The sequence below is a fragment of the Aethalodelphis obliquidens genome, unplaced genomic scaffold (assembly GCF_003676395.1).
Source record: "Aethalodelphis obliquidens isolate GAN/ISIS:26980383/991018 unplaced genomic scaffold, ASM367639v1 scaffold43, whole genome shotgun sequence".
Lineage (NCBI taxonomy): Eukaryota > Metazoa > Chordata > Mammalia > Artiodactyla > Delphinidae > Aethalodelphis > Aethalodelphis obliquidens.
The window spans coordinates 9,745,231-9,768,765 of NW_020837987.1; the positions used below are offsets into that span (position 1 = coordinate 9,745,231).

The 23,535-nt window shown below is 58.2% G+C and overlaps 2 protein-coding genes across 2 annotated transcripts; both read left to right on the forward strand.

Moving 5' to 3' along the window:
* Window positions 1-121: 121 nt before the first annotated feature.
* Window positions 122-7,746, forward strand: ERF (ETS2 repressor factor). The gene is made up of 4 exons (XM_027079672.1): window positions 122-303; window positions 4,728-4,962; window positions 5,341-5,456; window positions 5,563-7,746. The coding sequence occupies exons 1-4, from the start codon at window positions 282-284 to the stop codon at window positions 6,864-6,866; spliced, it is 1,677 nt and encodes a 558-aa protein (XP_026935473.1). The 5' UTR covers window positions 122-281; the 3' UTR covers window positions 6,867-7,746.
* A 3,801-nt stretch (window positions 7,747-11,547) lies between these two features.
* GSK3A (glycogen synthase kinase 3 alpha) lies at window positions 11,548-21,631 on the forward strand. Its single transcript, XM_027079686.1, has 11 exons — window positions 11,548-12,486; window positions 14,266-14,453; window positions 15,777-15,860; window positions 16,030-16,140; window positions 17,786-17,916; window positions 18,015-18,121; window positions 19,075-19,172; window positions 19,251-19,346; window positions 19,734-19,920; window positions 20,259-20,351; window positions 20,937-21,631. Exons 1-11 carry the CDS (start codon window positions 12,204-12,206, stop codon window positions 21,008-21,010), a joined length of 1,452 nt encoding a protein of 483 aa, XP_026935487.1. The 5' UTR covers window positions 11,548-12,203; the 3' UTR covers window positions 21,011-21,631.
* Window positions 21,632-23,535: the final 1,904 nt, after the last annotated feature.

Here is a 23,535-nt window from a genome sequence, read left to right on the forward strand (position 1 = left end):
GCGCGCGCGCGTGCGTGTGTGTGTGTGAGTGCGCGGGGAGGGGGCGGGCGCAGTGTCTCCATGGCGACGCGGCGGTGACGTCGCCGGCCGGGGGGCGTGGGCGTCCCGGCCCCGGAGTGCGATATTAACCCGGGAGGCGGCGGCGGGGAGGGGAGAGGCTCTGAGAGGCGAGGCCGGGTGAATCGGCGAGGGCGGCCCGACGGGCTCGGGACGGGACGGGGCAGCGCGGGCGCCGGGAGCTGCGGCCCGGAGTCGGGGCGCCTCGCCCCGGGCCCCCCAGCATGAAGACCCCGGCGGACACAGGTGGGGGCGGGGGCAGCACGTGTGGGGGAGACTTGTTGCCCCGGGAAACCAGGCGGAGAAACTTTGGGGGGGCTGAAGGGTTCTGGGGGAGCCCGAGTGATCCCCAGTTCCGGGGGACCCCCAAGCACTCCAGACCTGTTGCTTCTTGCGGCGCGAGCGGGGTGTGCACCGGACCCCCAATTCCTGGCTGTGGGCGCAGTGGTATGGGTGCTGCGAGTCCTGGTTCTCTCCTTGCTTGGACCCCGAAAGCTCGGCTCTCCCTCACTCCCGGGATCACGGGGGTGGCTGGGTTCCTCCCCGCCGCTCTGTCACGTTGCACTCTGGGGGCCGGGACGTGTGCGGGGTGTGTGTGTGCGGGGGGGCTGTCCACAGGGCCCGCTATCCCAGGTTCCGCGCTGCGCGGTCCGGCCCGTGACCTTCACCGCGATGCGTGCCCCGCACCGGCTTAGAGGGGGATACAGGATGGCCTCTAGGAGGAGGGCGTGAGTGGGGAGCCCGGGACTCGGGGACCGGGCTGCACCGCCCCTCCCCCGCCCGTCTCCGCCGGCTCCTCTCTCCCCCGCCCGCGCCGAGTCGCAAAGTTCCAAAGCGCAGCCCGAACGTTCGAAAAAGGAACTTTTTGTTTCCGACCTTAGAACGCGCGGCTTTAAGGTCGCTCGGGAGAGACCTGGGAACCCTCCTCCCTCGCCTCCGGGGACCCGGGGTTGGGGAGGGTGGGGAAGGTGGGGGTGGACGCGGAGGCTCCCCCCCTCGACCCCCTCCCTCATCCAGCTCTTCTCTTTCAACCGGCCGTCTTTTCCTTCCGCCCCCCTCTTCCCCGCCAACTTGCTCCTCCTTAAGGGGCCAAGGTTCCCCTCCCCCCCCCGGTCGGCGGGCGGGGGGCAGCAGGATTAACCCCCCCCCGGACTTTCCCCCTTCCCCTCCCCCGCCGCCCCCGGGCTCTCGCTGGCTGGACTTTGCGCCCGAGCGCGCTGGGGGAGGGGTCCCAGCCGCCCCCTGCCCGTCTACCCCGTCGGAATCCGGCCCGGGGCGGGGACGGGGGAGGGGGAAGGGGGCCAGGCGCCGCTGTTCAAACTTGTTTCCTTCCCCCGGCGGCGGCCGCGGCTAGGGCTCCTGTGTGAGGGTGTGTGCCCCGACCGGCCCACCCACCCCGCCCCCCCGTCGCTCGGCGGGTGGGGGCGGCTCTTAAAGGGCTCCGAGCCGGGCTCCGGCGCCTGGGGATTGGGACCGAGGAGGGGGCTGGGCGTGGGGCAGGGGTTCGGAGTGCTGTAGGGTCAGTCACGTGCGTCCCACATACTCTCTGGCTCCCAAAGGCTCCAGGGCCGCTGGGCCTTGGGGGCAGCAGGAGCCTCCCCTCGCCGGAGGAGGGGGCCGAGGCACCCAGACAACCCCGCCTCGTCTTCCCTCCCTGCTACGGGCCTTCGCCTGGTGGGACCGGCTGGGCAGCTCCCCCAACCCAGTCTTGGGGCCGCGCCGTGTGGGTTCTCTGGCTGGGGGAAGGGGCGGGGGCCTGTACTGGTCTCCCAGTCGGTCCATGGGTCCATCTGCCTCCTGGCTGGTCGCTGCGCGCCCCTCCATCCGATCCTCCATCCCGGCCCCTCTCTCCTCTGCCGCGGCTGTTTCCCACTTCCTGTTTTCTTCCCGGCTCTGGCGCCACCGAAGGCTGCCTGGACTGGGGGAGGTGGCGGGGCCCCCCCAGGAGGCCGGCGTGTTCTTCCTCTACCACTACCCCTCCCTTCCGACCCCAGAGTCCTTTTAAAAAAAGTTTGGGCAGTTATGTGAATTTGAGGGGCGCCCAAGAATTCTGCAGACCCTGCTCCCAGGTTTCCACAGTCTGTCTGGGAGATTCCCTACCCCGCCTCCGTGGGACCCAGGTGTGCCTTCTGGGACCCCGCCATCCCAGCCCTTCCTGTCTGCTGCCTCTTCTCCACCCTGTCTGGCAATGTCCTCAGCTCTTCTCTCAGTGTCAGCTGCTCTGTCTCTGCCTCGCTGTCCTCCCATGCTCCAGAGGTCCTGCACCCCCAAGCTTTCTTGGTGCGGGCCGGGTGGTTCCCTGTTTTAAGCACGTGGACCCATAGACAACACACACTCACACATGCTCCCCTTGCCCGTGCCTGGCTCCTGGCTCCAAAGCCTGGGGAACAGAGACCCATTGAGACACCCTGACGTCACCCCTCATCTTCCTTCTCCCCCCAAAGCTGGGAACAGGCCCTCATGTATGCCATGTCCGATGAGGAAAGCTGGCTTTGGGGTGGGCCTGGGAATAGGGAGGGCTCTTGCCACGAGTGGGAGCCAGGGTTCTAGCCCGGGAGGGGCTTTGTTCAGGAAGGGGGCTTAACTAGGGGGCCTGGGTCAGTCCCCGGAATGCAGCTTGAGGCCTTTCCAGAGCCCCCCACCTCCCTTCCCTTTGTGTTGCATGTAGTCTCTCTCACTCCTTCTCTTCTGCAAAGTTTATTTTTAGCCTCCTGCTCCCCCGCTCCCAGGACTGTCGCTGCACACACGTTGCCTGGTTACCGGGACAAGGAGGCTGGGGCGGGGGGGCGGGGAAGGGTGGCTTTAATTTTGGGGGGAGGGTGGAAATCAGTACACACCCCAGCTCTAGACTGATGTCTCAGGGGCTTCGGCCCCCACCCCGAGTCGGAGAGCCAGATTGGGGTTTAGGTGGGGGGGAGCGCGAAGCTTGGTGCCCTGAAGGGAGACAGGAGTTTGGAGGAGGTTGGAGGGTACGTGGAGCGGGCGGGCTCTTGGGTTGCCAAGGACCTCTGGGCCCTGAACAAGACCCTCAGACCTGGGTTCTCTAGCAGGGTGAGCGTGAGCAAGGGGTGAACACCTGGATTCCCGAGAGAGGGATGGGTCTGTGGATGCCGGGGTCCATGGAAGGTGTTGTCAGGGGCTGTCACTTCTGAATGGAGCAGGGGCTGCTGGTACATACAGTACCCTGGGTCTGCGACCAGCTGGAGGTCATATGGTCATATCCCTGGAGCCCCGAGGGGCTGGTTTGAGGCTGGAATTTCTGAATGAGGCAGGGACCAGGTGGGGAATGCTGGCCATCCCAGTCTACCCAAGGCCAGGGGTCAGGGAGCTGGGTCCCAGTAGAGGTTAGAGTCGGCTCTGATTTAGAGGGAGTGGCCCCTGTGGGAATAGGAACTGCTGATCCCCTGTGTCCCCATGGGGAAGGATCCCCTGTTGGATTCCAGACTTGGGTGGAGTCTTTGGGGGAGGTTCCATGTTGCCCCAGGCCTGGTTGGTACCTGCTTGAGCTGTGGTGTGAGCCAGGGCCAGGGGAGGGAGGCTGACCCTTGCAGCCTGATTGGGACTTGGGACCCCGCCCATCCTTAGCTCTCCACCTTGGCCTTCTCCCTCTAGTGGCACCAGGGCTTCTGTCTTGCCTCCCCCCTTCTCTTCCTCCCTTTCCCTCCTCCCGCCCCTCCATTACCGGCTGCCTAGTGCTGAATTATTGATGACCCCTGATTACCCGGGGGTTTGGGAAATGACAACAACCGCAGCCCCCCCAACTCTCCCCCCCCAGGCTGCCCATCACCTCTAGGGACCAGCCAGCCCACCACCAACCTCTACCCAAGGTTAATGCTGGGGGCGGGTAGGTAGGTGGGCAGGGAAGAAGCTGAGGATGAGAAGGCAGAAGGGGGAGCAGGCTACAGCTAGCGGTGACTGTTCAGTCTTGAGGCCCTCCAGCCAGGTTGGGTCCGTGCGCCCGGATCTGGGTAGGGCAGTGCAGCACAGAGGGTCCAGGGCTTGATGGGGGGGCGGGGGGGGCGCTCTCTCAGACAGTCTGGGTTTCACTCTCCAGGGAAGACAGAAGCCTCTGTGTGTGCAAGCGCTGACCTCATCGTCAAGCAGCCACCCCACCCCTCCTGATCCTTTTAAGAAAAAAAAAAAATCCTCCTTTCGGGGCCTAGGGTGGGAGTAAGGGCTCCGGTAGGTCTTGGGAGGGAAACAGTGTACCTTCCTAGGAGGGGAACAGAGACAGTCGTGTGGCGGGGGCGGGGGGCCGGCGTGGTAGTGACTGACCCTGAACGGGAGTGCGGGTGGGCTGGGGGGGGCTCGCCCCAACCCGTCTGGCCACGTGTGCCCCTTCCTGCCCCTCCCCCACTGGCAGCCTTGCCCGCCGGCCTGGCTTGGTGCCTGGCCCCCTGGCACTGGCCCCGGGCCCCGCCGCCGACGGTTTCCTGTTTCTCCCGGTGTCGCTGGAGCAGGCTCCAGCTTCCCCTCCCCCCAGCTCCTGTCTAGCCCCCCTCACACACAGACAGACACACACTGTCTCCCTCTAACCAGGTCCTGGCTTGGCAGGGGGAGACGGATTTCCCCACGTTAAGGGCGGGGTAGGGGGTGGACCCTGGGATGGGCCCCAGGGCCCCAGACTTGGCGCCCTGACCCGGGGCCGCACCCCTGCCTCCTGTCCCCAGGGTTTGCCTTCCCGGATTGGGCGTACAAGCCGGAGTCGTCCCCCGGCTCGAGGCAGATCCAGCTGTGGCACTTTATCCTGGAGCTGCTGCGGAAGGAGGAGTACCAGGGTGTCATCGCCTGGCAGGGGGACTACGGGGAATTCGTCATCAAGGACCCCGACGAGGTGGCTCGGCTCTGGGGTGTCCGCAAGTGCAAGCCCCAGATGAACTATGACAAGCTGAGCCGGGCCCTGCGGTGAGGAGGGCAGAGGTCCCTGGGCAGATGTGGACAGCGCCCCACTGGTTGGGAGCCCCTGGCCCACGGGAATAGGCTTTGGGTTTGCCCTCTGGGTCCAAATCACAGCTGCGTGACCTTGGGCAAGTCCCAGCCCCTCTCTGAGACCATTTGTCACACCGAGGTGTCCTGAGGAGAGAATACAACCAGGGACGTGGCCTCTAGTCTGGCCCCAGAACTGAGGGGAGAGCTGGTCTCCACCCTCTGGACCTTGATTTCTCTCGGGTGGCCCGTGTTTCTCGGTCACCCTTTGCGAGCAGCACTCACACGTGTCAAGGTTCGGGGTCTGGACTTGGGTCCCGCGTCACTGACCGTCCGATGGTGTTTCTACATCCACAGCTATTATTACAACAAACGTATTCTGCATAAGACTAAGGGGAAACGGTTCACCTACAAGTTCAACTTCAACAAACTGGTGCTGGTTAATTACCCTTTCATCGATGTGGGGTTGGCTGGTGAGTACAAGGGCTGGTAAGCATGGCCTCAGAGGGATGGCAGGGTCTGTCTGAATGTCCAGGCGAGGCCGGGGGCCTTGACATCGTGTCTCCCCTCTCCCGCCAGGGGGTGCGGTGCCCCAGAGCGCCCCGCCAGTGCCGACAGGCGGCAGCCACTTCCGCTTCCCTCCCTCAACGCCCTCCGAGGTGCTGTCTCCCACCGAGGACCCCCGCTCTCCACCGGCCTGCTCTTCGTCCTCATCCTCCCTCTTCTCGGCTGTGGTGGCCCGACGCCTGGGCCGAGGCTCTGTCAGTGACTGTAGCGATGGCACGTCAGAGCTGGAAGAGCCACTGGGAGAGGACCCCCGGGCCCGACCGCCTGGCCCCCCGGAGCTGGGTGCCTTCCGCGGGCCCCCGCTGGCCCGCCTGCCCCATGACCCTGGTGTCTTCCGTGTCTACCCCCGGCCCCGGGGTGGCCCTGAGCCCCTCAGCCCTTTCCCTGTGTCGCCTCTAGCCGGGCCTGGCTCCCTGCTGCCCCCTCAGCTCTCACCGGCTCTGCCCATGACACCCACGCACCTGGCCTACACTCCCTCACCCACGCTGAGCCCTATGTACCCCAGTGGTGGCGGGGGCCCCAGCGGCTCGGGGGGAGGCTCCCACTTCTCCTTCAGCCCTGAGGACATGAAACGGTACCTGCAGGCCCACACCCAAAGCGTCTACAACTACCACCTCAGCCCCCGCGCCTTCCTGCACTACCCCGGGCTGGTGGTGCCGCAGCCCCAGCGCGCTGACAAGTGCCCGCTGCCGCCCATGGCACCCGAGACCCCACCAGTCCCCTCCTCAGCTTCGTCCTCCTCTTCTTCCTCCTCCTCTCCATTCAAGTTTAAGCTCCAGCCGCCCCCACTGGGACGCCGGCAGCGGGCGGCTGGGGACAAGGCTCTGGTGGGCGCTGACAAGGGCAGTGGCGGTGCCCTCGGTGGTGGTGGCAGCGCAGGCGGGCTGGCCGAGGGGGCCGGGGTGCTGGGCCCCCCCGCCCCCCCGCCCCCCCCACCCCAGATCAAGGTGGAGCCTATCTCGGAAGGCGAGTCAGAGGAGGTGGAGGTGACTGACATCAGCGACGAGGATGAGGAAGACGGGGAAGTGTTCAAGACGCCTCGTGCCCCCCCTGCACCCCCGAAGCCCGACCCCGGCGAGGCACCCGGGGCAGCCCAATGCATGCCCCTCAAGTTGCGCTTTAAACGGCGCTGGAGTGAAGACTGTCGCCTGGAGGGGGGTGGGGGCCCCGCTGGGGGCCTCGAGGATGAGGGAGAGGACAAGAAGGTGCGTGGGGAGGGGCCTGGGGAGGCAGGGGGCCCCCTCACCCCAAGGCGGGTGAGTTCTGACCTCCAGCACGCTACAGCCCAGCTCTCTCTGGAGCATCGAGATTCCTGAGGGCTGTGGGCAGGGGACCCCCGTTCCCTCCACCCCCCCCCATGCCTCTTTTGCTGCCTTAACCCCCCCCCATTCCCTGGAGGTGAGGGCAGCTTTCTCGTCTCTTCCCTGCCTCCTCCCTTTCCCCTCCCCCACGTTTTGTATAAAACTTTTAATTTCTTTTTTTTTTTTTAACTGTGAGGGTGGGTGGGTGCCCAGGGCTGGGGGCTGTCCCCTGTCTCTGTGGGTTTCTAAGCTCCGGGCAGAGTGGTAGGGGGGAGGGGGGAGTTAAGGGGCCACCTCCATTCTGGGGAATTTATATTTGAACTGAGGCTCTGGCCTCAAAGCCCAGGAACTTTTTTATTACAATCGCTTAGGAAGTAAAGCCTTGTCTCCCTCCCTGTTCTCTGCCTCCTGTACCTCTCTCCCTTTCCACCCCCGGCCATCCTCAGCCCCGATCCTGCCTTCCCTGCCCCTCCAGGGGCCATGAGTGCCTGGGTTTCTCATACCCCCCCACAGGGTTGCAGCAGAGGAGGGAGGAACATTTTATGATGAACCAAAAATTCTGTGGGGGGGGGGGTTGGGGGTGGAGGAGGGTGAGGGGTGCCGCCCATAGGCCACAAATCTCTACAAGTGCCTGCTATCCCTCTCCTACTCCCCACCCCAGCGCCAGTCCAACCCCTTCACCCCCAGCTGCTCCTAGGACTAGCCCATAGGCAGGCAGGTGGGAAGGGGGTGCCCTGAAACCAAACTGGAAGCCCCCTCTGCCTCCCAGCTGGGGCCCCTGGGCTGGGGGTCTGTGGTCAAGCCTTATTCTGTATTGGGGACGGAGGGTTGGGGGGAGGGAAGTTGGGGGCTGCTGGAGAATGTATTCAAAATAATAAAACTTTGGACCTTTGGATGCAGTGATCTGTCCTGGGTGCTGGGTGCAGCCACTGCAGGGCAACAGCCTTTGCTTGGTTCTTAAGGACAGGGACCTAGACTGGACCCCCAAATGGACCTATGGCCAGAGGGCCTAACCCCATCTGAATGGGGCAAATCCAGGTCTGGGAAATGAACTGACCTGGGGCGGCACTTAACCCCTGGGCCTGACGGTGAAGGTCTCAGGCATGCTCTGGCCCTCTGTCTGCTCCCCTCTTCCATGGGGGATCTGCTCATCCTTGGGAGCCCCTTAGGCTCTTCAACACCACGCCACGGCCCTTGCTCTCCTGCCTACAATGCCTTTCCTCTCTGTGAATTCCTAGTCGTACCTCCTTGGAGCTCCTTTTGCGCTACGTCTGGTGTTCTCCCACACATCACTCTCCTTAGAGGCGCTTATGAATTAATCTGGGAGTCCTTTGGCAACAGGCTTGCAGGGTCTCTTGAAATGTAGACCTTGCAAGGTACCTTAGTGATCTTCTCATCAAACCATGGAAACACTCTCTGCCAGCAGGTTAAGAAGGGACTGGCTAGGGCTTCCCTGGTGGCGCAGTGGTTGAGAGTCCGCCTGCCGATGCAGGGGACACGGGGTCCGTGCCCCAGTCCGGGAAGATCCCACATGCCGCGGAGCGGCTGGGCCCGTGAGCCATGGCCGCTGAGCCTGCGCGTCTGGAGCCTGTGCTCCACAACGGGAGAGGCCACAACGGTGAGAGGCCCGCGTACCGCAAAAAAAAAAAAAAAAAAAGAAGGGACTGGCTTCATCATAGTTGCTATTGATTGACCTACGGTGTGCCAGGTACCTAGTTGGGAGCTGCAGCGCTTTATCTCCAACATCCAGCAAGGTAGGGGCAAGCGGCTCACTTAAATCACTTGCCCAAGACCTTAAGCCCAGCTAGGACTTTAAATGAAGTCTGTCTCTGAACCCCATGTTCTTTCAACAACTGCGTTCTCCTAAAGCCAGGATCGTTGGATCTAGACCAGGATCTCAAGATCATAGGATCTGAGAGGTGAGCTTATAAGGCTAGAAGACCAAGTTGGAGAGCTTGAATCAGAGATGAAAGAATCAAGAGGAGGAATCCAAGCTAGAGGTGCCCTTAGGGACAGCGCAACCCGTCCAGTGCAGGTGAGGTGCTGGAGGCCCAGAGAGGGGAAGGAGTTCCCCAAGGCTACACAGCTGCTAAGAGATGGAGTGAGAATTGAGGGCTCGGGGCCTGTCGTGGACTGGCTTCACTGTGAAACATCACCCTGTGTAACTCTGAGGGGAAAGGAACTGGAAACTCCTCCTTTCATCCTCATTTCATGCCAGCCCAGGGTGGGTGGTCCCAAATGATGCCCGTTGGCAGTGAAGAGACGATCCAGGGTTGGGGTACTGGCAGGAAACTGAGGCTCCCGTGGCGGCCTATGGGCAACTGCTCCCTCTCCTGGGTGATGTAAGTCATTCCCTTAGGGTGGGGGCCGCTGGGCTATTTCTGGAAGTTGGGATGAGGCCTGTCTCCTGGCAACATAGATGCAGCTGAGTTGGTGGTGGTGGTGGTGTGATGGAGAAAGAGGGATGTCATCATTGGAGGGAGGAGGGAGGACCCTGACTAGTAGTCTCAGCACCTGATTCTAGTGCCTTCAAAGCACCTCTAAACCGGGTCTATCGTGGATTTAAAAGCACTCAGCTTCAGAACTGCTCTCCAGGTTATTCCACAGCCCCAGCAGACTTCCTGCCCCCAATTCTGGCTGCGTGGGATGTCACAGGTGGCATCCGGTCTTGAAAATTCCAGCGGCTCCTCTAATCTTTAATGACCCACCTAAATTTATTCACGGTTTCTGCAAGACCATACCCCTGCTCCCTTCTACATCCTCCGGGATCTCTGATAACCAAGTATAAAGCCCTTTATAGATCTCAAGACACTTCAACAATTAATTCATCCCATGAGAGACCCTCTTCTTACCGATAATCTCAGTACTCCCACAGTCCCCCAAAGGTCCTTCCTTATGCTTCTCAACCATCCCTCAGAGATCCCCTCAGTCACCAGTAGTTTCTCACAGTTTCCCACAGACCTTTTACAGACACCCCAAGTCCTCTCTGACTTCACTGGTCTCCAGGAAGACCAGTTCACCTCTTCAAAGACTCCCCTGAGCACCTCCAGACACCCATAGGCCCCTCATAACCACTTACAACCCGCTCTAGCACCCCTCAACAAACGTTCTCAGCTCGTACAGACATTCGGGTAAGATTCCCTCAGACTGACGCCCTCTGACTCCGACGGACCCCAATCCCCTCTGGCGGTTGCCCACGCGCGGCCCACTGCGCATGTCCCACGGGTTCTGGCCCTTAAGTAACCGCTGCTATTCCGCCCTGCTCTTCTGCCCTTGCAGACCTTCTTGGTCCGGTTTAGCATTCCCCAGGTTTTGGAGCTTGACTCGGATTTTTGCTTGTGGACTCCGAGCCGCCGCCAGAGGGCAGCAGACACTGTTTGACTGAGAAACTACTACAATTCCCAGAAGCGCCCGCTCTGGGCTGTGCGTGATGCAGCCTCATTCATTGAGAAGAGAGCGGAAGTGTGACTGCGCTTTGCCTTCTGGTTAATGCAGTTTGAAAAGGCTTTAGCGCTACCGTCTGTCCTACCCCAGTGGTCTGTGTCCGCTGGGAATTGCGGTCAGCTACAGACCGAGTGGACGAGACTTTCTTCAGGCTTCAGAAAGGAGAGGACAATTAGTGTGATCACAGGATCTGATTAAAGTGAAGTCTAGAGACTCCATTTCCCATCATTCCACAAGGCAGGGGGGGCGGAGGGTGATTTCATTCTAGTTCCAAGTACTTCCGGGACACACACACACACACACACACACACACACACACACACACACACACACTCTCTCTCTCTCTCTCTCTCTCTCTCTCTCTCTCTCTCTCTCTCTCTCTCTCTCACACACGAACTCACACACACACACACACGAACTCTCTTTCCCAGCGCGCTTTGGGGCTACTGTCCTTCCGGGTATGAATCGATAAGTGGGGCGATATAATGCATGCACAAAACCCAAGGCTACTCCTAGCAGCCGGCTTCCTTCTTTTGGGCCTTTCAGGATCCTGTGATTTAGGAAGCGTGAGGATGCAATAAGCTTAATGGGGGTTCAAGAAAAATTATATTTTCATTTCTTTCAAACTTCGGCTCAGCCTGCTGGTGCAACCTACATTGCTAGAAAAAGCTAGACAGTATCCGAAGACTGTATTGTCCTGAGAAACCACCGGAAACTTTGTTTCCTAAATCGTTTGCGGGGAGGGTTTTCCTTCCGGATTTGTGGAAACTTGGAACTTGGAGTGTTTGCACTCCATTTTCCAGCAGCCTCTGATAGACTTCGGCTGTTTCTTGGGACCTGGCGGCGGGGCAGGAGGCGTTGAAACTTTCTTCAGTCTCCCCTGGGCGACTGCTGTCTTTCACCTTTCGCTCACGCTCTCCCGAAGGTACCTATTAGACTACACTTCCCGGCAAGCCTCTGCAGTCTCGTCTCACAAAGGGTCGGGATCCGGTCTGGACTATTCCCCAGCATGCTTCAGGATCATGGTAGATCCCTCCCCTTCAGTCAGTGGGAAGGCTGCCTTGAACTCCATTTCCCAGAAGACACAAAGGCTCGCTGTAGCAACTGCTCTGAAGCCTCGGTGTTGACTACATTTTCCAGCGGGGACTACGGCCTAGCGAAAGAGGGAGGAGGAATGCTATTCCATTTCCTAGCCTATCTCCGGAACTGCAGTATCCACTTGGGGCTTAGGGAATCACATGGGACTCCATTTCCCGGCGTGCTTTGGGAGTAGCTTCACACCTGCAATGCGGCGAGGGCGTGGCGATGACTCCATTTCCCGGCTTGCCTCACGGCCCGATTGCGGCGGGTCCGCGGCCTCCGACTCAATTTCCCAGAGGGCACCTGGCGCTGGTCGGCATACAGCCAATATACTAAGTGAGCGACCGGACTCCGTTTCCCGGATTGCATCACGTCTACACAGCTCATTGATGGAGTACTACATTTCTGAGCCACACCTAGGGACGCGCGGTTGCCGCAATGGAGTGAGTGTGCGACTCTGATCCTACTTCCGAAAGTGCTTCAGGGTCCGCTGTGGGCACAGTCGGCCAACTTATTGACCAGGACTGTGTTTCCCGAGGTGCAGAACGACCTATCAACCCCGCGGTCCACTCTGAGGTCTTTGCGGACTCCATTTCCCGGCGTGCCGCGCGGCTCTCTGTGAGGGCCGACAGCGGCGACGGCGGCGCGCAGAGCCGGCGGACTGCATCTCCCGGCGTGCCGCGCGGCGGGCGCTGGGCCGGAGCCGGAGCCGGAGCCCGAGCGGCGCGGCCTGGAAGAGGCCGGATCCCGGGGGAGGCGGCGGCAGCGGCAGCGGCGGGGGCAACCCGGGCAGCCCGAGCCCCGCGGCCTGGGCCTGCGCTCGGCGCCATGAGCGGTGGCGCGCCTTCGGGGGGCGGCCCTGGGGGCTCGGGCCGGGCGCGGACCAGCTCATTCGCGGAGCCAGGCGGCGGCGGCGGCGGCGGCGGTGGCGGCCCCGGGGGTTCGGCCTCTGGCCCAGGCGGCAGCGGCGGCGGGAAGACGTCAGTCGGAGCCATGGGCGGGGGCGTGGGGGCCTCGAGCTCCGGGGGTGGTCCCAGCGGCAGCGGCGGAGGAGGCAGCGGCGGCCCCGGCGCGGGCACCAGCTTCCCGCCGCCCGGAGTGAAGCTGGGCCGTGAGTACTAGCGTCGCCCGTGGCGGGTGGAGATCGGATCCCTGAAGTCACTTAGACGTCGATCAGGTTTTTCTTTATGCTTAGAGAGGAGCTCGAGGTCACTGTGCCTCCCCAAACTGGGATCTGAGCTCTCCCCCATCCCAAAGAAAGGGATTTGGGGGGGTTACCATCACTTGGAGTTTAGAATTAGATTTAGTAATCCTCTAAGAGACAGGGGTCACAGGTTCCTGTTCTTCCAGTACCGAAGTCTTGGGTCCGTGAGCCTTAAAAACAGGGATCCGATGTTGCCAATCATTCGAGAACGGGATCAGGGGTTATTGTCGCTTGCAAATGGGGCTCAAGGGTTATTGTTTCCTAAGAGAAGAAGAATAATATCATCACCATCCAGAAGGAGCGATCTGAATGTGCTCCCCTTCAGAGCATGGGGATTTGGAGTGAATATCACTTAGAAACAGCGATTTGGGTTTGCTGTGTCCCCAAAGAACAGGGCCAGGGCTTTCCAAACCTGGTATATAGTCATCTTCTGTTTTAAAAGACGACGTCTACTATCATTATCTGTCCGTAATATGTAGAATTGTACCCCCAGTGGTAGAAATTAATGATTGCTGCTTCTTGAGGATAGATTGGAAGTCAGCATACTTTTCAGACCAAGTCCATAGTGTTATTCAAAAAAGATGAGTCAGTGGGTCTCCTTTCACAGAAATGGAATGAGGGCAGGGGAGGGTCCCAGTTCCACCCCATAGAATAGGGATGTGAAGTTATACCTATTTCATTATTCTGAGAAATGATGTCACTGGCTCTGGAAAAATAGCTATATAGGATCATCTCCCTCCAAAAGATGGTGTCACTGGCCCCTCAGAATGGATTTGATTCATCATTGACCCCTTTTCTTTGGGGAACCTTTCATCAGTTACCCAAAGAAGAGGGATCACTATCCCCCAAGAATGCCGCCAAATTTTGTTGCCATTTACAGAATGGAGTTGGGAATTATAGCTTTCCTTGAAAGCACTGAGGCTGGGATATCCCCCTGGTGATAGAGATCAGGTTCACCATTCTCACTATTAAGTGCTTGTTCATTAGGGACCAGTTACACACAGGATGGGGTCTGGGGCTCTGGACCTCACAGATGAGGTCAGGCCAGTGCTTTTTTTCTAGCCCCAAAGTATTTGGGTAAGAGCTAATTGTCCCCCTAACGTGAGAATTAGGGTACTAGCACTTACTGGAGGAGTCATTCATTTCTGTCACCAGAAACCAGTGGTGAAGTTACCAGTACCACTTAGGGAGGACTTAAGAGATCACTATACCCTGAGCTGTGAGAAAGGTTAGTGTTTTCCTAAAGTAGCATTACCTCAGGGTTACCGCTCTCAAGCAGAAGAGGTTAGGTCAGGCTTTCCCCCAGTGAGGAGTGGCCACAAGGCAGTTAGCTCTTAGTGGATGGATTCAACATCTGGCAGTGCTGGTGCCTCCTCAGATCAGGAGGGACCATTCATTTGCTGCTTACTAGAAGTGGAAATTAGGGGTCACCAACCCTTGAACAGCAAGAGGTTTTATGTGTCAGTATCCTCCCCTATGGGAGGAGTCAGGATTTGGGGTTCCATGAAGGGTAGAGGGGAAAGGGCACTGGGAGGCATCCAGTAGCCATCTTTGAAGATTGGGGAAGGGACAAAGAACCCCCCCAATGAGCTTCCTGTAGTGACTCCCCTCCCTCTCACAGCCCCACGATGGGGTGGTGGCCAGAGGGGAAAGGTCAGTAGATCTTGTGTTCCCTTTGCTCCCCAGGTGACAGTGGGAAGGTGACCACAGTGGTAGCCACTCTAGGCCAAGGCCCAGAGCGCTCCCAGGAGGTGGCTTACACAGACATCAAAGTGATTGGCAGTGGCTCATTTGGGGTCGTGTACCAGGCACGGCTGGCAGACACGAGGGAATTGGTGGCCATCAAGAAGGTTCTCCAGGACAAGAGGTTCAAGGTAGCTTGGGGGGAATGGGGACAAGGAGGTTTGATTGCACATGAGTGGTGAGAGAACTCCAGCAAGAGTGCTGGACTTGGGCTTCCACAGGGGGCCTGAGCATGGGCCAGAGGAGAAGGGAGTGAGTTGTGTGGAAGATGGGAATGTGGATTCCAGGAGAGTCCAGAGCTGACTTTATTGGGCTTTTGCTGTAAGTGCTTTATAGGTGAGTTTAACTTATGGAAAGATTCTCTGAGGGTAGGTACTGTTGTTATTCCCATTCTAAGTAAGCAGAAACTGGAAACTGAGACTCAGATGAGAGAATTGCCCAAGGTCAAGACTAGAATCTGATTCCCAAGCCCTTCACCTTAACCACTAAGTTACACCCCTGTCCAGAGGAGAAAGGAAGCTGGTGGGGCTAATGAGTATGTTTGCGAAGGTCAAGCTCTGCCCTAAGGGTTTGACAGGTGCAGGGAGACGTCCTGCCTGTGCTGCACATGCCTTGGTTTGGGGCTCTGTCCTGTCTGAGGAAGGAGTACCCTTTCTTCATTCATACAGAGGTGCCCTGTGAGCTAGAGGCCCCTTGGATCCTAGGCTACTCTGGATGTAGGAGAACTGAGCCTAGGCTGAAGGGAACCAGGTCAGAGCCTAGGTCCCGGGCAGTGAGGACTCTCAGGGGAGCTCCAGGGTGCTGCTCAGAATTTGATTATAGTTGAGTCCCAGAAGTGAGAGGGATCTGAGGATAGGGAGCTCTGAGGCCCTGAGGGGAACAGAGAATAGAGAAGAATGCTGAGACTGGGTCTCCTGGGAAGAGGTTGAGGCTGGATCCCCACTGGGAAGATGAGGATTGGAAGCTTGGAGTCTGGGACTCTGGAACCAAGCCGGGGTCCAAGGGCTCAGATGCCTCTAGTGAAAGCAGTGGGGAGGAATGGGGACCAGGGTGAACTGGATGGCCACTTCCTGTCTGTTGTTGCTTGCGCCAGGCAGGGAGGTGGGCCTCATGTGGCCACATCGTCTGAGTTTTAAAGAGAAGCTGGAAAATTTAGATGATATATGAAGTCATTTGATTGGAAAATCTCAGCAAAAAATCAAGCATCTTTAAAAAGTAGGCTGCAGAAAGCACATAGAAGTGGTCTGAGTTTAGCCCACAGCTTGTGTGTGAGGGGAGTGGGGTGGGGGTGAGGAATTAGGGGCTGCGCCATGGGGCCTTGGAGCTGGGACACAGGGAGCAGCTGCTTGGCTCTGTTGGCAGGAGTCGGGGAGTAGAGCTGTGGTGAGGGGTGCTAGGGAGGGGAGGCAGGGAGAGCTGGTGGTTTTCTGAGGCTGCCTTCCTTTGCCCCCAAGAACCGAGAGCTGCAGATTATGCGTAAGCTGGACCACTGCAATATCGTGAGGCTGAGATACTTTTTCTACTCCAGTGGGGAGAAGGTGAGACCTCAGTGTGTGGAGGAGTCCTCCACTTTGACTCCACCCGTTTGCCTGCCTGCCTTCCTCATGACTGCTGGCCTCTTCCCCCGTTATTCCCCACAAACCTTCCCTTCCCCCGTTCCTTGCTCTTTTCTCACCATGCCCCACACCTCTTCTTTGCTCTCTGCAGAAAGACGAGCTTTATCTAAATCTGGTGCTGGAATATGTGCCCGAGACGGTGTACCGGGTGGCCCGCCATTTTACCAAGGCCAAGTTGACCATCCCTATCATCTATGTCAAGGTAGGCAGGCAGGCAGGCTGCTGGGGCCCAGGCCCACAAAGCCAGGAGCTCCAGACAGACACTCCTGCCTCTGTGGGTTCCATCATCTCCAAGTTTACGTTGGTCTCTGGAGGCCTCACGTTCCCTGCCCTTGTCCCTATACCCCCAGAGATGGAGCGCGCCAAAGGCAGGGCAGCCCCATCCAAGGCCTGACTCAATCAGGGAGGCAGCTGACCAGGCTGGGGAGGCTGCTTGGGTCCATACTGGGAGCCCGTTGGTACCAGTTAGTGTTGGTGGAGTTAGCTCAGAATCGAGGTGGGGAACTAGAATGCAGAGGGGAGACGATGAGCTCAGAGTCTTGGCCTTTGGAGCCTTGGCAGAGGGGTGATGGGAAGGAGGCAGGGTCGCGGAAAGGTTAGTGCCCACAGAGCCAGGAACGCATGAGTCTTAATTCATCACCTGTGCAGGCTTATTCCCCAGTGCTGGGTGCTGTGCCCTGTATGATACTATCCGTAAGGAGGTGTTTGAACGAATGGATGAGTGTATGGGCTAGGGATGCTGTCTGTAGAGAACAAGGCTGGAGCAGCCAGCTGCATTGGAAGGCGGAGGTTGGGTGCGAGTTTGTTGGAGGTTGCATGGGGCCCCATTTTTCCTCCCGCTGGCTTTAAGTACCCCAGGCCTAGGTGAGCCCTGGGGCTCTACCAATGGTGGGAGCTGTGGGACTTCGCTTCCTGGGAGGCAGTGGTGTGGTTTGTTGAATGTGTCCTGTGGCTGCCTGTGTTCCGGGGCCAGCACTGAGCAGTTCTAGAGGCCCAGTTGACTGAGACCCAGGCCTTGCTCCTGCAGAGCTCTCAGTTTAACAGGGTAGACAGGTGTCATCACAGAGAACTATAAAACTACTAGCAACTGCCGTACTGGAAGGAGCACAGGGGATTCTGGAAACAGAGGCCCTGCTTGCTTTGGGAGTGAGAAGGATCAAGGAAGTCTTCTGGGAGGAGACCAGGCACAGGGCAAGAAAGTGGCATCTCTGGCCGAGGGCACTGGGAACAGAGGAGGAGGGGGCCCAAGAAGCATCCCTGAGCAGATATTATGTGCCAGGCACTGGTCTAGGCCCTGGGGGATGCAGCAGTGATGGAACCACAAAGATCCCTGCTCTTTTGGCACTTACATCCTCGTCAGTAGGGAAGAGGGTGGCAGGAAAATCCAGCTGGAGAGGGGCTGGCTCGTGGGTGGTTGTGACTGGTGGGCAGAGGAGGCTGAGCCTTTCCTATAGCCGGTGGATTTGGTGAGGCTCCCCGGCCTGCTTTAAAAGAAGGCCTTCCTGATGTATCTGTCTTACTCATCAGGCTTCTGCTGAAGTGTGTGCTTGAAGCAATGGTTTCCAAAGTATGGACCAGCACCAGCACTAGGGGCTTGTTGCAAATGCCTCATCCTGAACGACTGAATCAGAAACTCTGAGAGTGGGGCCCAGCAGTCCGCAGTCCCTGTTTTAACAAGGCCGCCAAGTGATTCTGGTGCTTGCTAAAGTTTGAGAACCAAGGGGCAGCAAACTGTTTTCAAGTCAGGGAGAGTGGGTGGAAGGGCTCTTCAGGCCAAGATGGTGGAGCAGGGGTGTGCTCTGCGGGGAGAGCTGGGCTGGAGTTCTGCTGTCCCCTGCCTGCCCCAGGTGTACATGTACCAGCTCTTCCGGAGCTTGGCCTACATCCACTCCCAGGGTGTGTGTCACCGCGACATCAAGCCCCAGAACCTGCTGGTGGACCCCGACACCGCTGTCCTCAAGCTCTGCGATTTTGGCAGGTGGGCCTGACCCGGGGTATGCTGGGTGGCTGAAGGGGCGAGGAGGGATCCCGGCCCTTGGCTTGTGTTGACTCCCGCCTACGCATATCTTCCCACAGTGCAAAGCAGCTGGTCCGAGGAGAGCCCAACGTCTCCTACATCTGTTCTCGCTACTACCGGGCCCCAGAGCTGATCTTCGGAGCCACTGATTACACCTCGTCCATCGGTCAGATTTGAGAGAGGGTGGGGGTGGGAATAGCAGTCATGGCAGGTTTTGAGTTCTTTCTGTGTGTCTGCCAGGCTCGGTGATAAAAGCTTAACATCTGTTCTTTTAGCCAGTCCTCAAATTCAGGAAGGTGATGCTGTCATACGTACATTTTACAGTTGAGCAGTCTGAAGCTTAGAGTGGTGAGGCCACCTGCCCGCAGTCACACTGCTGGGACTGGGCAGGGCCGGGCTTTGAAAGCTGACCTGACTCCAGAGTCCATACCAGCTCTGGAACCTCCCAGTCAGTCCTCTCTTCTCAGGCAGGGGGAGGGGCTGACGGTGACCTTGGGGGAATCGGGAGGTAAGGCTTTGCCATCATGAGGGTGTGACCTGCTCACAGGGCCTCCATGTCCTTCCCTGTTGCTGGGGATGACAGCGCCAACTTCCAGGCATTAGGAGAGGGTGTGAAAGTGTTTGGAAGAGAAGTCATCAGCAGTGTGAGGAAACTTCATGGTCCCTAGATGTGAACTTGTGCTGTGGCGGTCAAGGTTCAGACCAGGGAGGGGTGACTACCGGCCTATAGCTATTCCCAAGGGCAGGATAGAGGCCAGAAGTGAGTAAGGCAGCCCACATAATGCTTTACCTTCCTGAGGCCCAAAGAACACAGGTACCTGTTCTTGGCCTGTTGATCTGTCCTCTGAAGCTAGAGGCAGAGAAAAGGCTTATTGGGGTCACAGAGTGGAGAGAGGCAATGGAAACATCTAGGTTGGAGAGTACAGTGCAGTCAGGTAGACTTGGAGGTTCAAAGTCAGGCTCCTGTGTTCCTAAGCTGTGTGTGACCTTGAGCAAGGCACTTCCTCTCTGAGCTGAGAAAATGGGGCTCCCGGGCATCTCTCAGGATGACCATGAAGGACAGAAATGTATGCCAGGGGATGGGCATGGTAGCTCTGACCCTGCCCCATTCCTCTTCAGATGTGTGGTCAGCTGGCTGTGTACTGGCCGAGCTCCTCCTGGGCCAGCCCATCTTCCCTGGGGACAGTGGGGTAGACCAGCTGGTGGAGATCATCAAGGTGAGGGCAGGGCCAGGGTGGGCAGGGATTGGGCTAAGCACTAAGGGCCTTGGCTCAGACCCCTCCCTTTCCCTACAGGTGCTGGGAACACCAACCCGGGAACAGATTCGAGAGATGAACCCCAACTACACGGAGTTCAAGTTCCCCCAGATTAAAGCTCACCCCTGGACAAAGGTGAGGCAGGGCTAGGGGCTCAGGCAGCATGGCTGAGGTCCCCATTGGAGGCCAACCGGTCTGGGGACCTGGCTAGAGTCATGGCTCAGTAGTGGGTCAGTAAATTTCATCACATTTCAAAGTTTATGGAATGTCCCATACTCTGAAAGTCGAGGACCCACAGTAAATGCAAGAGTCCTGTTTTTCTGGTGGGGAAACATGCTCATGGCAGGGCCCATACAGTCATGGGACCTGAGCGGGTTGCTCATCTGATACAAACTGACCTCCCCTCAGAGGCCGGGCCTCAGTTGCCTCATGTGGAAAGTGGGCTTCTGGGAGGTGGGCAGGAGTATACCAGGGCCCAGGGCGTCTCACCCTTGTCACCTCTGCCCCCTCCACCCCCCCAAGGTGTTCAAATCCCGAACGCCACCTGAGGCCATCGCGCTCTGCTCTAGCCTGCTGGAGTACACACCGTCCTCAAGGCTCTCCCCGCTGGAAGCCTGTGCCCACAGCTTCTTTGATGAACTGCGATGTCCTGGAACCCAGCTCCCCAACAACCGCCCGCTTCCCCCTCTCTTCAATTTCAGTCCTGGCGGTGAGGGCACAGCCTGGGATCTGGGTTGTTGGAGGGGCAGCCAAAGATTGTGAAGAGCTTGGTGTTGAAGACAGGAGTGGGGAGGTGGGCTGCAAGGCAGTCCTGGGGCTCAGGAAATACCCCCGATTCCGGGAGACCCAAACCGACTTCATCTGCACTCTGCAATCCTCCTGTGTTAGGCTCTTGCCAGTTTTTCATTTAAAGTGTTCAGTGGCTACGCGTGTCCCAGGCAACTGGCCTTGCCCAGAGCTGGGTCCCTATTTGGTGCCCCTTTCTAACCCCGACTGGGTCTCCAGGTGCCCTGTCCCCTGACTAGGCATGTCCATTCCTGTCTCTAGAACTCACCATCCAACCATCTCTCAACGCCATTCTCATCCCTCCTCACTTGAGATCCCCGGCAGGCACTGCCTCCCTTACCCCATCCTCACAAGGTAAGTTGGGGGCCATCTTCTGAGCATTAAAGCTGCATTTCTCTGCCAGGGGTGGGGATGGGTCTGTTCTCTGTTCTCACAACCAGTGCGTTTCCTGCAAAATTGTAGACATTCTGACAGAAAGTGTATTTTACATGTGAATGGCCACCTTTGTGAGGCATTATTGCCTGTATTTGTGTTTAAATGCAAACTGGAAAACCAAAGACATAAGTTTAGCCTGAACAAACAAAAGGTTAAATTTGTTGCTCACAGTAAAAAACAGGGGCCATTTTATGTACAAATCCAGATTTCCTGTTTCTCTTGGGGAAGAAAATAAGACTGGGCAGCACTGGGCCTGCCTCTGCTCAGGGCAGTATTACCAGCTGGAGCTGAGTTCCAGCTGCCCCTGTTCTGTGGGGCCTGGCTTTCTGGTGAGTCACTCAATGACCAACCTGGCCCTTTGGCATTTGAGTTTGCAACCCTAGACCTAAAGTGACAGCTTTCCATTTCTAATGTAGCATCTCACACCAGCTTCCTACTCTTGGGGGGGGGTGGGCGGTGGCTAAAAGGCAAAGGCTAACTGTCTGCTCCTTCCTTCCCCCTCAGCTTTAAGTGAGGCTCAGACCGGCCCAGACTGGCAGTCGACCGATGCCACAGCTCCCCTCACTAACTCTTCCTGAGGGTGCCACCAACTACCCTTCCATCTGGGAGCCCCCAGTGGGGCTGGGAAGGGGGGCCATAGCCTGTCAAGCTCCTGCCCTGACCGGGCCCCTAGACTAGAGGGCAGAGGTAAATGAGTCCCTATCCCCACCTCCAGTCCCTCCCTCACCAGCCTCACCCCTGTGGTGGGCTTTTTAAGAGGATTTTAACTGGTTGTGGGGAGGGAAGAGAAGGAAGGACCGGGGATTTGGGGGAGGGGGCGGCATGAGGACCTCCTACCCCCTCAGCTCCCTCCCCTCCCCCCAGGTCTCCACCTCCTCCAACCCCCCTCCCCTCCTGTATCCCTTGTAAATAGAACCAGACCAGCCCTTCTCCTCCTCTTCCCTTCCCTGGCCCCCGGGTGTAAATAGATTGTTATAATTTTTTTCTTAAAGAAAATGTCGATTCGCACCGTCCAAACTGGCCCTTTCCCCTCCAACAGCTGTGTCCCCCCGTCCTGTCCTCTGCCCCTAAGGCCTCCTCCCTCCTCTCCCCATCCTGGAGGGCAGGGGCAGTGGGGGAGCCCCTGATGTCTTAGTTTCCACAGTAAGGTTTGCCTGTGTACAGACCTCCGTTCAATAAATTATTGGCATGAAAACCTGCTTGCTGTCTGGACACCTGTTTTCACAGAGGTGAGGGAGGTGCCTGGGGGGCTCTCCTGGGACAGGAGTGGGCTGCATCTCAGGCAGGGGAACAGGGTGGGATGAACCCAGGCTGGCCCTGGCTCAGGTGCCCAAGCTTCCTGTGCTCCAGCCCTCCTCTGCACATGTGATGAGCTAGCTCTGGCTTATCCACTGCAGCACAAATCATCTGCTTCCACTGAGGGAGGGAAGCACTGTCATTCCCAGGTGACTGGTGAGAGAACTGGCCATCAGATAGGTCAAGGCCACAGAGTATAGGTGGCAAAGTCAAGGTTTGGACAAAGGGCTCCCTATCTTACAGCCTGAGCTACCTGCCACTTCAGGGGGACACAGGATGATGGGAGGTGGGTCACTCAGGCCAAGACAACCTTGGTATGGACTCTTAGTGGGCATGGATGGGGGCAGAGGAGCTGTCCCCAAACCCTAGCAATTCCCCAAGCCTTCATTTCCGTCTTAAACGAGGCCCCACCTGGCCCACCTCTTTAGGGATGCTGGGAAGTGACAACCCTGGGAAGGCTGTCGCAGAGAGTATGGTTTTTTCTCTTGCTTTGAAAACATGCTGGGGCCAGGTGGTGGGGCCATGGGCAGAGGAAAATGGCATCTCCTCCACATGGTGCCAATGGTAGGCGAGGGCAGGAGGCCCTAGAAGTAAAAGGGAGCCTGGACAGGAGCAACTGACGTGTCCTCCACTGGATTCCATTTGTGAAGAAAAAGGGAGAAGAGTTTTGAACATATCCCACAGGGTGTTCGGGGACCGTTCTGTAGCATCTGGGCTCCGCTGTCTGCGTAGGCAAGCCCCAGGGGCATCTGTATACTGCCCAGAGCAAACCCTGGCCCGCCCTGCTCAACGCCATCCAGATGTCACCTTGTTTGTAGGATGAACACATAGAGCAAGTGGACTGGGTAAGAGAAGGAGGGCTGGTCTGGACAAGGGGCTAACCTCGGGCTCCTGGGGACCCCTTCCGGCTGCTCACACCCAGTGGGCCATGAGGTCACTGAGGGTGTCCTACACCCTCCTCCCACCCCCATGGCCTCTGCCCAGGTCTGGCCCCATCCTCTACTTCCTGGACCATCTCCAGTTTCTCCTGCCCGACCCTGATGCCAGGGAGCCCTAACCCCACCTATGACCCTCACCCCATCCCATCCCCCACACTGCCCCAACTTCTTAGCCTGGCTTTCAAGGCCTTCCCAGGTCTAGGCTTCCCTCCTTCCCTGCCTTGTCGCCCCTCCTCTGCCCAGCCTCCCTCCCAGACAGCTCAGCTGCAGCCACGTCCTGCTGCACCTGTCTGAGTACCCTGGTCTGCAGAGGCCTGAGACAAGCCTTCCCGATGGACCTGCCATAAATCACCTAATTTCATTTGGAGAGGGAAGGATTGTCAGCCCAGGTAACCTTTGAAAAGGTTGGGGATTCCTTCCTGTTGCCAAGACGTTTTCTTTTGAGGCCCCTTAAACCCCAATTGCTCTGTGACAATGGCTCACTTTTCCTCCAGTTACCATGACTCCTCCTCTGAGCCCCCGCCCCCTGCAGTGGTTTCAGGTCACAGTCAGTTCACAGCTGTATCAGTTACAGATATGGGCTAAAAGGACCCCATGGATTCAAATCTTGGCCAATGCCTCTGCCCAGCTATGAGATCTTGGGTGAGTCTCTGTCCCCGTTTTCTCACTTGGGATAATACTGAGATCACCTCACAGGCCTGCTGAGATCATTATACATGTATAGTGCTAACTGCAGTGCCTGCCACGGCCGGGCAGTCAAATGTTTGCTGTTACTGTAGCTGTCAATAACTGGACGACCTCCAAGTATAGCAAGAACTCACCCTCCTTGCGGTGCTGCCTGCCTGGAATTTTTTCTTCGTCTTCCACTA

Coding starts and splice junctions, on each gene's coding strand:
- ERF (XM_027079672.1), top strand. CDS start 282: ATGAAGACCCCGGCGGACACAG. Junction 304..4,727: donor GAAGACCCCGGCGGACACAG/GTGGGGGCGGGG, acceptor TCCTGTCCCCAG/GGTTTGCCTTCCCGGATTGG. Junction 4,963..5,340: donor AAGCTGAGCCGGGCCCTGCG/GTGAGGAGGGCA, acceptor CTACATCCACAG/CTATTATTACAACAAACGTA.
- GSK3A (XM_027079686.1), top strand. CDS start 12,204: ATGAGCGGTGGCGCGCCTTCGGGGGGCGGCCCTGGGGGCTCGGGCCGG. Junction 15,861..16,029: donor TCTACTCCAGTGGGGAGAAG/GTGAGACCTCAG, acceptor TGCTCTCTGCAG/AAAGACGAGCTTTATCTAAA. Junction 20,352..20,936: donor CCTTACCCCATCCTCACAAG/GTAAGTTGGGGG, acceptor CTTCCCCCTCAG/CTTTAAGTGAGGCTCAGACC.